This window comes from Rhinatrema bivittatum, chromosome 4, assembly GCF_901001135.1.
Source record: "Rhinatrema bivittatum chromosome 4, aRhiBiv1.1, whole genome shotgun sequence".
Taxonomy (NCBI): domain Eukaryota; kingdom Metazoa; phylum Chordata; class Amphibia; order Gymnophiona; family Rhinatrematidae; genus Rhinatrema; species Rhinatrema bivittatum.
This window is the reverse complement of record NC_042618.1, coordinates 235,349,651-235,363,600: the sequence shown is the minus strand read 5'-3', so window position 1 is coordinate 235,363,600 and position 13,950 is coordinate 235,349,651. Positions and strand designations below refer to the sequence as shown.

The 13,950-nt window shown below is 42.8% G+C and overlaps 1 protein-coding gene across 2 annotated transcripts in view; it reads left to right on the top strand.

Annotated features, from left to right (window-relative positions):
* Positions 1-1,122: 1,122 nt before the first annotated feature.
* Positions 1,123-13,950, top strand: part of LOC115090598 (serine/threonine-protein kinase WNK1-like) — a 185,594-nt gene continuing 172,766 nt past the window's right edge. Inside the window, exon 1 of one of the 2 annotated variants that reach the window (XM_029599931.1) lies at positions 1,123-3,078. In XM_029599931.1, coding sequence (XP_029455791.1) covers positions 2,317-3,078 — 762 coding nt within the window. In that variant the 5' untranslated portion in view covers positions 1,123-2,316. The remainder of the gene's footprint in view (positions 3,079-13,950) is intronic. The other variant, XM_029599933.1, reaches the window with a different exon arrangement.

Here is a 13,950-nt window from a genome sequence, read left to right as displayed (position 1 = left end):
ATGGAAACCCTGTTATGGAATTGAACCTTGACCTTAAGTTACAATTCTGGTTTCTCATATCCAGGACCAGCCTTTCCTGCTTCAGCCTGAGCCATTACACGGCCCCATACCATAAAGTTGTCACCAGGAGTAGGCAACTTCCATTCCTCATGGACACCAATTTGCTCAGGTTTTCAGAATATCCGCAATGAGTATGCATGAGATATTTACAAGCACACTTCTTCAATTATATACAAATCTATCTCAAGTATATTTATTGTGAATGCCCTGAAAACCTGCGAAGATTGGTGTCAGGAATGTAGGTTGCTTACCTCTGGGCTTGCCATCCAATCCAGGTGCCCTGAACAAGTTGAATCAGTCTTGGTTTTAAACCCTCCCCCCCCTGCATGCACAGAGTTATAGCTCTGATTTTTAGAAGAAAACTAATTTTATGATTCCATGCATGCAATGGAAATAAAACCAGAATGCCTGGAAACCCTAAATTATATTCCCTTCACAATCGACTTTAATATTTCTAGCGCCTGAAATGGACGACCAAAAAAAAACCAAATTACATGGCCCATAATAAAGATGCCTAAACAAACGTATGAGAACAGTAGGAGTTGTAGGCTACTTATGGTTTTGTTGTTGTTGTTGTTGTTGTTGTTGTTAAACAGGGCATCAACAGCTTAGGGACTGATGTTCCCCGTCTCTTTTAATAACTACAAAGGCAGTTTGAATGTCATGACTAGTCTGTGCTAGTCATGGGAATGAAATAGAATTGAATTCCAGCAGAAGCAGAGGAACCGATAAGGTAAAAGCAGAGACCATAATTAACCCCTGAAAAAGCCAGTGCATTTCCGAAGCGGGAAACCTCCCAGAAATAGAAAGTTTCTGATTTGCAAGTCTTCATACCGGTGTTCCTTCTTCGTTTTGCTTATTATCCTGATTTGGAAAGTAGTCCTTTGGAAAGAAATTGTTCCTCTGCAAATCAAGCATAGGCTCCTGAGTAGTTGGTGTACCCTCTTTCTGCCACTTACAGTCTTGGCTTGTATTGTAAAACTACAATTCCCAGTTAACCTTGCGAACCGTGTTAGAAGGCAGTACTCCGCCTGCGCAGAAGAGGATCCCGGCGCGAGGAAGCCTGGCAGGCGTGAACGCGCGCAAGCAAAAGGAAGGGGGCGGGCCCTGGGCTGTGTCGGTTTTCGGCCTCAGTCGCCATTTAGAGTGAGCGAGTTCTGGCCGCCGGACGGTTCATCTCGTGATAGTGTCTTCGCACAGCACTGGCCTGGACCACACAGGCTTTTTCGGAACTAGCGCACCGGCACTGCAGGGCGGGAAAGCGGCCTTTTCCCCTCCCCCCCCCCGCCTTGCTGCATCCCTGCCAGCGCCCGGAGGTAGTTGGGCGCCGGATACCTGCCGCTTAGACGGGGAGTGAGGTAGTAGTCGGGGTTCGTGAGCCGGCGAAGCCCCGATCTTAATGGAGTTGTTACAGTGACCGTGGGCGGAGATTCCGCCTGCATGGAAAGATGCGGGCCGTCTGACTCTTCTGCATCTCCTCTCCTCCGCCTCTTTTTCGGGGCATTCTGTTGATCCCCCCCCCTGGGTTGTGACGAGTTTTTTGTTTTTTTTTTTTTCTTTCCACTGCGGATTTTATTGACTCCAAGGACCGTGACAGAGTTAGGCCAGGCCGCAGCCCTTCCACCCACCCACCCATAGGTCCAGAGGCATGGCGGGGTGAGGGAAGAAGACTGAGAACCGCGCTACTATCTGTTCTCCTCCTCCTCCATCTATAGGCCCTTCCTCCTACAGAGAGGCCTTGTTACCAGCAACCGGAGCCCAGTTTTGATACTCTCAGAACTTTCGACGCTTGACAGCCGCAGTGTCCTGTGTGAAAAGAGGGCAGGAAGCCCCGAGACGGCGAGGAGAGGCGTCCATACCCCCGGGCTCTGCCGCCTCCGGTCTCTCTTAGCCGGAAGGCCTCGGGCTCCCATTGGCTGCAGTTTTGGGGAGGCCTCTCGGATCTCTACCCCTCAACTGAGGCTCTCCTGGAATCCTCGTCTCCTCCTCCTCCTCCCTCACTTGGTCACTGGCTTCTCGCGTCACTCCATGACGGTGCTGCCCGGCTTCACGCTCCAGCATGGGTGGTGAGCGCAGGACGGCTCAGGCGAATCCTAAGCAAACTCCGTATTCCCTCCCCAGGGAGGGCCCCGATCCATTGTTGCACTCCACGAACTCTCGGTGTTGAGGTGCCCGGCGGGCTCCGCTTCTCCGACTTGCCTGTCTTCCGAGCAACTGTTCCGATCGTCCGCCTAAGCGCTTCCCGATCCCGGTGCCATGTCTGCAAGCTCAAACGCCCCCACCAGCTCCAGCCCTTTCCTGGCTCCGCCTAGGCCCACTAATGGCTCCAGTTCGGATACTTCGGTAGGGGAAAGACTGGGAGCCGAGAGCTCCGGTGCCGGTAAGACGGAGGAGTTGCGGCGTAGACGGCACACCATGGACAAGGACAGCCGGACTGCCGAGCATCGCTTCTTCCGTCGTAGCGTCATTTGCGATTCCAACGCTACGGCCTTGGAGCTGCCCAGCAAGGAGTGCATCCTCGCCTCTCCACCGGAATCCGAGACATCCTTGTCCGTACACCTCACCGCTAGTATCCCGGATACAGACTTCAGCGTGCAAGTGCCGGCTCCAGTGAAGGGGAAGCTAGATGCAGGCAGTCAGGGGGATTCGCATTCCCATGCTACTTCTGTCCCTACCTTAGAGGTGGACCTAGGATACATCAGATTGACCGCCTGTCCCGGGGAGCAGGAGAGGACAGAAGACAGAGAGCAGGGCGCCCTGAAACCGGACACGGGGGACGAGAAAGGTGAAGAAGTCTTCTCCAAAACTGGCGTTGACGATAACAAGGAATCTGGAGAGAGAGGACAGCAGGAAAAGGCTACGGATGATAACGAGGAACTAGAAACCAAGGCAGTGGGCTTCTCCCCAGATGGCAGATTTCTCAAGTTTGATATCGAGATCGGGAGAGGCTCTTTCAAGACGGTGTATAAAGGTCTGGATACAGAGACCACGGTGGAAGTGGCTTGGTGCGAGTTACAGGTGAGCCGACTCTCCGTCCTTCTCCAGTCCTAAATCACTCTATGGCAGAGATCAAGTGCGGTTCTAGTTAAAAGTATTTGGCCTTTGACTGTGGAAAGGTGGCATACATTATTCACATGGGGAAATAATTATTTTCAAGAAGGTTTCAGCTTTATAGGAAGGAGACTTATTACTAGGCCTGCTATATATCTCTTCCAGTGTTTTGTAATAACTGTATCACCAGCATAAATACATTTTTATCCCAAGTCCTATAGGGAGCCTTCACATTCACAAGTTGTCAAATAGGAAGAACAGTTCGCAGCACTTGCACCCCAAAACAATGGTCCAGAATCAATGTGCTTATAAATGTATGAATTTATTTCCTCCGAGTAGGTGCTTATTGATGTTATGTGCAGTTCCTTTTGCATTGCAGAATCCACAAAGATATGGAAGAAGCAGAGAGGATCTCTGAGGGTTAGGAAGGGACTATAAAGTGCAGCAGGAGATGTGGATGGGCAAACTAGATGGGCCATATGGGCTTTATCTGCCCTGGTGTTCTGTTTGCCTCTTGATTTACTTGGTTGGGATAAAGATACATGAATTTATAAATGTTGTGAATTTAGAGCCTAGTTTAAGGATGTAAATAGTGAAAACTTCTTTACAGCAATTGGTTGCATCATTAAGTGTTTTCTAGAAAGACTGACAATGCAAAAGTAGCAGTGGCTTGTAGAGCTAGGTGACAATCTATACAGTCTTTATGCCAGTGTTCTAGCTTATTGCCTTGCTATTTGATAGGATCATTTTAACTGATAGCTGAAAATGTGAATGACTTGGTATTGGCAGTGTTTACTGCCTTTCTGTGTTAAATGTCATCAAAGCCTTGTTATGATCATCAGTCTTCATTATCTTCCAATAAATTACAGCACTTTTGTGCTGGGTATATAGTAGTCTTATGTAGCTTTAATATGAATCTCTATTCTTTTAGTTTTATAAAGTTCTTTGTTTTGTCTATAGGTGAATGCAGTACTGTTTTTGCCACTTGATAATCTGGGCACATTCTATTTGATGCTGGGAGTTTAGCTGTTCTCTGTGGTGGAAAAATGGGAAATAGTTTCATTTGTTTTAATTTTTAACCTTTGGGTAGTAGCAGTGGATCAGTTAGTTCTGCTCTAACCTGCTGGCAACTCTGTAAGTTAAATTATATATTGTTGTAGGGAGGTCACAAATAAACCAATTATATGCTATTGAGCAGGACATAGCATGTCTCCTTGAAGCTTAGATATAAAAGTTTTTAAACTTTTAGATCGCTAAAGTGAGGGCCAGATATAAAGGGTTTTTCTCATTTTGTGCCTCTTGCTAAATGCTTCATAATCTGTCCCTAAACTAATAGTGATCATAGTTGGATCACAATAGTTTTCCATAGCTCAAATATACAGTTGTTTTCCAGTGAACAAGTTTCTTGAAACACTAAAACTAAGCAGGTTTGAAGCACTCCAGGAGAGGGTAGTATAGATAGGTTACTCTATTGTTACTGAACGAAGTATTTGAGGTGCCTTTAATATTGCATTTTGTTGCAAGTATCAATATCTTTGCAAAAATGGCATTGTAGACAGGTTTTTATTGCCTGCAGTTTTGTACAATGTTTCTTATCACACAAATACATGACTGTAGAGAAACGTTATCTGAGCTAATATTAAAAAAAAAATGAAATTCTCAAGAGCCTGAATACAAGAACAAGATTAAAGTAATGCCAAAGATGAAACTATCTGGAAAACAAAGTAAGAAATTAAAAATAGTAATTCATTTGAGTGTATCATTTACAAGTGTTTCACAAAGTGTTTTAAAGTTAGTATGAATGCAGTTGGTAGTTGTGTTCATTTATCTAGGGGACTTGTGCATCTTAAATAGGATAGTGCTATAACTTGTCAAATGTTTGAAAATAAGAGGAAATCATATATGTACGTAAATCAATTGATTTAAAGAAACCTGAACACTAATGCCAAGAATTCCCTTTATTGTACATCAAAAAATGCTATTTTGAACTATAAATATCTCCTAGATCTACACTTGAGGTGGGTATCACCAGTTTTTTTTCATAGTTTTACTAGCATGTGCTGTTGCAGGGTCAGACTGGAATATAGCCACAGAGTACCGATTTACTTTGAACCAACAATAGACTCTCCTCTCCCCCCCCTGTATAAAACCAAAATGGGGTGGACAATATTTCAAATACATTCAATTTTTTATTACATCAAGCTTTGGTTTAACTTGGGTGGTAGCCATTGCAGAATTTTTGATTGCCATTTAGTAAATACACCATCTTTTGTATGGCTGTGGCAGACATTCACAAGTAAAGTAGCAGTCCGTTGATGTCTTAGACTAATTGAATCGACTGCTTTAACGATGGAGTCACATTGAATTTGGTTGTAGGTTACATTCTAAATGTTCTTATCTTAGGCTTGGTGCATATTTGCACTTCAGACAACCATAAGGGTGCAGTGCTAACTTGTCATTTGCAATCTTGAGAGGAAGCAATTCTGTGAACTGCAAGGGGAATAGGTGGTGGCCATAGCTGAACACTGTTAAAGAGTAACCTTTGTTACTGTATATTTTAAGCTAGTGGCTTCCAAGCACATTCTAGCTTGGGATCAGCTGGAGCAGTAAATCATAGGAGTAACCGTACCATAAAATCTCCAGCATTTGTTTAATTTTTAATGTATGTTGTAAAACTGCAATGCCCTAGATTAATATTTTTAAACTAAAACAGCTTCCATTAAAGTATTTTGTTTCCTTTTATTTTTTTTCCTTGTGAAGGGTCCCTGATTAAGGCCTTCAGATCATTTTTATTTTACTGTCAATGTATTGTACTTGATAAGTTATTTGACAGCACTATACAAGGCAACTCAGCTACCAGGCATTTTCTCCAAATAGCTTTCAGTCTAATTTGAACACAGACGTTACATGATCTATTCAGGGTCACACAGTAACTAGTAGAATGGGGTGGGATGTTAACAGATGTTGGTACCATTATCTTATTGGTGCACTAGATATCCCTATTGAAACACTACTTGGGGGGCGGGGCGGGGGGAGACGGTGTCTTGTTTTAGGGAGAACCCAAAAAAATCCTAGCTTGAACACAGGTGGTAAACTGTCAAATATCTTGTTCCTTTCTGAATTTTTCTGTTTTTGTGGGGTTTTTTGTTGGCCTCTGGAAATGTTTAGCTGTATCACAAAATGCCTTATTTTTAAATTCTTATAGTAGCATGTTCAAGATTTTGGTCTCTGCAGGGTGTATTATTTCTAGGTTTACAGTTTAATAAATGGTACTGGAACTTTTTCTCTCATACCTTCATTTGCTCAGCATGATGCCAGTGACAAATCTAGTTCAATTTTAATTGTAAATGTGTCTGGACTTCTGAAACAAATGTCAGCATGCTTCAGAAATGGCTTTACACTGAGGTACAGGTTCTTCTAAAAGTCTTCCCATTCTTGTGCATTTTTCACATTCTGCTGTCTGAAAAATGCAGATCAAAAGGCATTAAATCAGGCATTTGTTTCACTGATCTACACAACACACTACACTTTTATAGTGAGTGAAGAATTATAGAAATATTCCAAAATAATTAGGAATGAAAAGCCAAAATGTATTGATTGCATAAGTCTTCACCATATGTGGTGACAGCCCGTTTAGCAGCAATAAAATATATGTTCAGGATAAGCATCTACCAACTTTGCACTGTAGGATGGTGCAGTTTTTTGCCTATTATTTTGGCAGAGTAGCTCAAGTTCTTTCAAGTTGGCTGGGGACTGCAGTCTTATTTATTTTTATTTATTTATTTAGCATTTTTCTATACCGAACTTCATGGTTAAATACCATATCAGATCGGTTTACATCGAACGGGGAATAGAGAAAAACTTGTAACAGAAATGGAACAGTACAAAATACTCAGAAGAGAGCAGTAAGTTACATTAAACAAGGACTATAAACTTGGAGGCTTTACAGCTTAGAAGTAAGAAGAATAGAAGGCCCAAGAAGGGCAATAACTTAAACACAAAAGTTGTAATGGATTCAGATTAAACAGGAAACAATATTATCTGAGGAGTTAGGATAATCATAATAATAGGCAACAAAATAGTAGCATGGTTCCGTAGCTCGTGAAAAGGTTGTTTGTCTATTGTGAGTCTGAAGGATCCGAGAAGGCTTGTTGGAACAGCCAAGTCTTAAGTTTTTTTTTGAATGTTAGTAGGCATGGTTCTAGCCTGAGATCTGCGGGGAGGCTATTCCAGATGTTTGGACCTGCAAAAGAAAAAGCTCGGACCCTAGTCGAGACGAGGCGAATAGCTTTGGTTGGAGGGGATTGTAGCGTTCCTTTATGGATTTCTCTAATTGGTCTGATGGAAGTATGGAGTTTGAGAGGGAATTCAAGGTCAAGATGAAAATAGTTATGGATGGACTTATGTATCAGGGTGAGAGATTTGTGAAGGATTCTGTGGTAGATTGGTAACCAGTGTAGGTTTCGGAGAGTGGGAGTAATATGTTCTCTTCGGTTGGTGTTGGTTAAAATTCTGGCAGCAGCATTTTGAATCATTTGAAGTGGTTTGATGGATGAGTTGGGAAGGCCAGTGAGAAGAGCACTGCAGTAATCTATTTTTGCAAATATTAAGGATTGGAGAACAGTCCTAAAGTCGTGTAAATAAAGGAGGGGTTTGAGTCTTTTCAACACCTGTAGTCTGTGGAAGCAATCTTTGGTAGTCGTATTGATCATGGTCTTTAAGTTAAGGCGGTTGTCAAGGATTACTCCCAGATCTCTTACTTGAGTGAGGGTGAGATGATAACTGTGGTGTGTTTGTGGGGGGTGGTTGTCTGGGTTGGAGGAGATAAATAGTAGTTCAGTCTTAGCGGAGTTGAGGACCAGATTTAGGTTGTTGAGGAGATTGTTGATAGATTGAAGACAATTTTTCCAAAGCGAGAGAGTTTTGGTGATGGATTCTGTTATGGGAATCAGAATCTGAACATCGTCAGCGTAGATGTAATGAATGAGGTTGAGACTTGTTAACAGATGGCAAAGGGGAAGGAGGTAGATATTGAAAAGGGTGGGAGAAAGGGAGGATCCTTGGTGGACGCCAAGAGAAGAATTTGTCAATGGCGATTCTTTGTTATTGATCCTGACCCTGAAGTTTCTGTTATCAAGGAAGGACTTGAACCAGCTGTAGACTAATCCGGTTATGCCAATGTCTGACAAGCGATCTAGGAGGATGGAGTGGTTGACCGTGTCGAAGGCTGCTGAGATGTCTAGAAGGATTAGAAGAAATGAGTGTCCTTTGTCCAGTCCCATAATAATATGGTCTGTTAGTGAGATGAGCAGGGTTTCTGTGTTGCGTGATTTGCGGAAACCATATTGGGAAGAGGAAAGGATATTGTTTTCTTCTAAGTAATCTGATAACTGGGAGTTAACTACTTTCTCTGTAATTTTGGCTAGGAAAGGAAGATTAGAGATTGGACGAAAATTAGCTAGAATGCTGGAGTCTAGATTGTGTTTTTTCAAGAGGGGTTTAAGGGAAGCATTTTTTAGACTATCTGGGTACAGACCTTGTGTTAGGCAGCAATTTATGATGTTGGTCAGAGGTCCTGCGATTGAGTCTGGGATGAGTAGCAGTAATTTGGAGGGAATGTTGTCTGTTGGGTGGCTGGATGGTTTCTGCCTCTTTAGGATGGATTCGATCTCTTTTGTGGAAGTTAGTTCAAAGTTGTCGAATTTAGCTTCCTTGAGTGTGTGGTTAGAGGTGTATGAGGCTGAGGGGTTTGTCTTGGTTGGAAGAAGTGCGATAGTGTTTGAAATCTTCTGTTGAAAGAACAAGGCTAGCTCATTTGCCTTGAATTGAGCCTGTTCGTCTGGTATTGATGGAGGAATTGGTTTTGTGATTTGAGATACATATGAAAATAAAGCTTTTGCATCATATAGGAGGTCATGGATTTTATTGGCATAGTATTGTTTTTTTGCTTTTAGGATGGATGTTCTGTAAAAATGTAAGGTTCCTTTGTATGATGATAGCGTAGATGGTGAAGGGGCTTTGCGCCATCTGTTTTCTTTTTGGCGTAGTTCTTGCTTTATCCGTTTGAGTTCACTGGTGAACCAAGGTTGGTTTCCTTTTTTTGCTGGATTAATTAATTTTGAGGTTGAAGGGCACAGATTGTTTGCTACCTTTTCCGTGATCTTATGCCAGGAAAGCACGGCAGAGTTGGGGTTGGATATATCTAGGTTTGTGAGTTCCTTGGTGAGCTGCTCGCTGAGAATGTCTGAAGCGCAAGATTTTCTGAAGTGAATAGTGGAGAGATGCTGAGTGGTGATAGATTTATTCTTGGAGGAGAGGGTCGTTGTTATCAGGAAATGGTCCGACCAGGGGATGGGGGTACATGTAGGTTCCCTAGAGCAGAGGAAATTATCATTGATGAAAATAAGATCCAATGTATGTCCTGCTTTGTGGGTTGGATTATTGATAATCTGAGTGAATCCCATAGCGCTAAGAGAAGTGAGGAGGGCTTCACAATTGGCTGAGAGTGGGGAAGCATCAAGGTGTAAGTTAAAATCTCCCATAATTATGGTAGGGGAATCTGTGTTAATATGTTTTACAATGGTTTCTATAAGGGGGGAGGCGTCAGCATCAAGGGTTCCTGGGGGGGCATAAACTAGCAGTATTTGAAGGAGGTTCGATTTGAATAATCCAATTTCTATTGACGATTTCAACTTAATAGGATATGATGTTAGTCTGAATTCTTTCTTCGTGGCTAATAGCAAGCCACCCCCTCTTAAAGTCTTAAAGTCTTTCCAAGTATTTTCTATAGGACTTGCGTCTAGGCTTTAAGTTACTCACATTTACTTTTCACTTTCTTCTTACTGAGCCAGTCCATTGTTGCTTTTACTTTGTGCTTAGGATCATTGTCCTGCTGAAGGGTGAATTTTCTCCTCAGTCCCTGGTCTGTGGTAGACTGAAGCAGGTTTTCCTCCAGGTTCTGCCTGTACTTTGCACTATCCATAATTTTCCTGGATCTTCACAAACCTCCCTGTTGCTGAAGTGTACGCCCACAAAGTAATGCTGCCACCATCTTGCTTTCCTGTAGTGATGTTAGTAGCATTATGTGCTGTGTTTCTCACACACATGGCTTAACACTGAGACCAAAAGGTTCCACTTTCAGACCACCAAACCTTGAGGCCAATTAAAAAAAACAAAACAAAAAAAACTGGCGGGAGAGCCAGTGCTCCGTGTTGAGCACCCGCTCTCCTGACGCGCACCCAGGCACCTCTACTGGGTGTGCGATTCTGTATTTAAATTAGGGCCCATGCTAATAAGGAGGTGCTAGGGACACTAGTGCATCCCTAGCGCCTTCTTACTAGCGGCTGTCAGCGGTTCCGACAACTGATGCTTAAACTTACCGGTGTCGGTTGCCGAACCCGCTGATGGCCACAGGTTCGGAAAACGGATGCCGGCAAAATTGTGTCCGTTTTCGAACCTGCGAACTGGCAGGCAGATTTTTTTTAAAGAAGTTTTTGTTTTTTTTGGGGGGGGGCTGTGCTATGATATTAAGTCGGAGGTGTCGCTTCTCCCACACGCATGCTTCTTTGCAAATACTTTGTGGTACATCATATGGTATCTAGCTATAGCATTAACAGCCACCTCGTACAATGTTATTATTTACATATATAATTATCTGATCTTCTTTTTCCTTCTTAATCCAAGTTATTGTTTCCCTGTTATATGTAACTGCTTCTCTACACTACAGTTCAAATTGTAATGTTTATTATATTTACACCCCTGTTCTTTGTGAACCAGCATGATGGGACTTCTGTCTTGAATGTTGGTATATAAAAAACCTTAAATAAATAAATAAATAAAAATATGGCTTTTCTTAAGCAGTGGCTTCCTTCTTGCAACCCTCCTATACAGTAGTAATCATGAAATGGTTGAACAGTCAGCATTTTCCCTAGTCTCAGCCAGAGATCACCATAGTTCTTAAGTAATCTGAGGCCTCCGTGACATTCTGCAGCAGTTTCCTTAACCCATGGTTACTAGCTTTGGATGGATGACCTGATCACAGCAGTGTCTTGGTAATGCCAAACTTTCTGCTTTCCAGATCTGTCAGGCCCTCCTATGCCACATGCATGCTTTATTACATGCAGAACCTCTATAGCCTCACAATCTTGTTTCACCCATAGGCATACCCACACGAACTCCTAAATACAACTTATAAATGTCCATATAAAATCAGTTAACTTTCCATCCATCTCCCTCCCACTTCACTGAAATTACATCACAACTATCTAGATTATGATTTATCTTTTAGTATTGGTGATTTTAAGATAATATGCATATTTGTAATTATATTTACCTAGGGGCCGATGCAATAAGGGCGCATAGAAAGCAGGCGCTAAACAGTCAGCGCCTGCTCTTAACGCGTGCACAGTGCCCCAAAGGGGGGGCGGGGCACCATGCAATATTTAAATTAGGGGGTCGTGCTAGGAAGGAAGCGCTAGGGTCGCTTGCACGAACATAGCGCCTCCTTCCTAGCGCGACCTGCCACGGCTGCCTGTCTGCCAGTAATGAAACGGCCTCCGAGTTTATCGGCGGCCAGTTATGAAAAGGTTGCTGAGTTTACTGGCATCTATCTTCATAACTCTGTGGTCTGCGGAGTTACTTTATTTTTTTTACTTTTCAATGTGCTCAGCTATTAACACGTGCTCCAGGCAGGTGTTAATATCTGAGCGATAAATGTGAGTCTGACACATTTATCTTTCTGCATTGGGAGTGAATGAGTAATAGGCTCATTCACATGCATTTGCATATGATGAGCACTATCTCATTCACTCGGCGTTAGACGTGCGTTAAATAGGCGCTAATCCCCTTATTGCATTAGGGGATTGATTAGCGCCTATTGTCTAACTGCTCGTTAAGAGCGCGCTAGGGATATTGCATCGGCCCCCTAGATCTCGCAGCTGTCCTGCTGTCACACACATACTCCTATTATAACAAAACACATTCCTATTCCAATTGCTTTTTAGAGATCTACCTCTGCTTCCTTTATTACATTCTAACCTCCAATAAAATTTAAATGGGTATAAGCTAGTTACTTCATATTGTGGTTATCATAAACCCTAGATATCACCTGGCTTTCCTTTCAGTTCTCTGCAGCTAAGGATTTTCTGTTTATTCCATGCTTTTCTTGATTTTGTTACTGTTTGTCACCTTCCACTGAAGGCCGCATTATGTATCGCTACCTTTTCTGGAATACATTTCCTAATGTTTCTCTGAGTCTGTCCCCTATCCTGATCTCTTGTTTTAGAACATTCCACTATAAAAAAAAAATAAAATAAAATTCTTGGTGCATTATTTTATACTTTTATGAGGAATTGAAATGAGTCATTTCTACCCCTCTCTGTCCTTTAAAATTCATTTACTTGGGCATTATAATGGATTTGATTCAAGTTTTTGATAGCTTACTGAATTGTGAATTTAAGAGCTTAGAGACCAAATAGATACTTTGGTTACAAGTTAAAGACCATTAAACTATTGTATTTATAAATGTGCCTAACTTGCATAAAATGTGATATGAAAGGGGAAGAAATGGAAAATTAAATTTTAGTGTTCAGGCAGGTCAATCCCAATGAGTGGGTTATGCATCTCTGCTAGCAGATGGAGACGGAGCAAAAGCAGATGTCAAGGCTATATAGTCCCACCCTGACATCAGCTTGCCAGTTTTCTGCATCTCCAGCAGATGGTGGACATGCATTCCCCTTCGGGGATTGCCTATGAGTTTAAAAAAAAAAAAGTTGGAGATATTGGAAAAATGAGATGTCTGTGTAGCAATGCTTGCTTCCTGAGGAGATGTCCTCCTTCAGTCTGGTAGCCTTGACTGGCATGGACCTAAATTCCAATTAGTTGTAGGCTGGGAGATGCTTGGCGGTGAAGTCTTTAGCCTTCTCCCCCTGTAGCCAGGAGATGTTTCCCACTCTCAGCCAGGGAGGGCTGAGTTCAGGTAAAAAAACCTTTTTTTTTTTTTTTTTTTTTTTTCCAAGTAAAAAAAAACCACAAAAAAAGGGAATCATTTTCCTCTGCATTCGGCTGTCCTGTTCATGTGTCTGGGGAGTTCTGTGAGGAAGATGTGCAGGCATGGTGGATTGAGCAACTGTTTGGCTAGGCCCAGCTCCCAGGCTTCTCCCATCTTGGCGCATGGTAGACTGCAGGATAGTTTTGCGTGTTTTTTGTTGCAGGCAATCTGCACGTGCTTGTGTGGCCGTGTGCATCCATTCTTGTCTCTGTAACTTGTTTTGAATTTTTCCTTCTGGAAGCAAGTCTTGTGTCTAGTGTAAGCGTTGTTTCTGGGCATCCAGTCGGAGATACAGCCTAGGTACTTGGACGCACATTTTTTATTCATCCATTTTTGGTGAGCTTATGCACGAAGGTAAGCTAGGTGCAAGCCTTTATTGGTCTGCACGCTTTTAGCCTGGTGCCCGTGGCGAAGAAACAAAGTACCTATCTGCGCTGTATGTTGCATCAGGGCCATTCAGCTGGAGCTTTCTTTAAGCCTATGAGCACTGGCTGGATGCTTAGGGAAACTTGCCACCTGATTCTGCTGGTGATGGTTCATTTCCTCTGTCTGAAGTGAGTGCAACTGAGGGAGATGCGGCTTGGGTGACCCCTCCTTTGATTCATGGGTAGAGTCCTCAGGGGACACTAGCTCGTAGGATATCAAGTTCAGGCCTATGGGGCTTGGGATGGACCTGTCCTCCTTTTCCTGGGTAGAATTCTTCCAATGACTGCAGACATTTTGTATAGGACCATCTTCTTCTGAAGTGGCAGTACCTACTAAGGTAGTTCCGCACACTGAGTGCTCCTTTG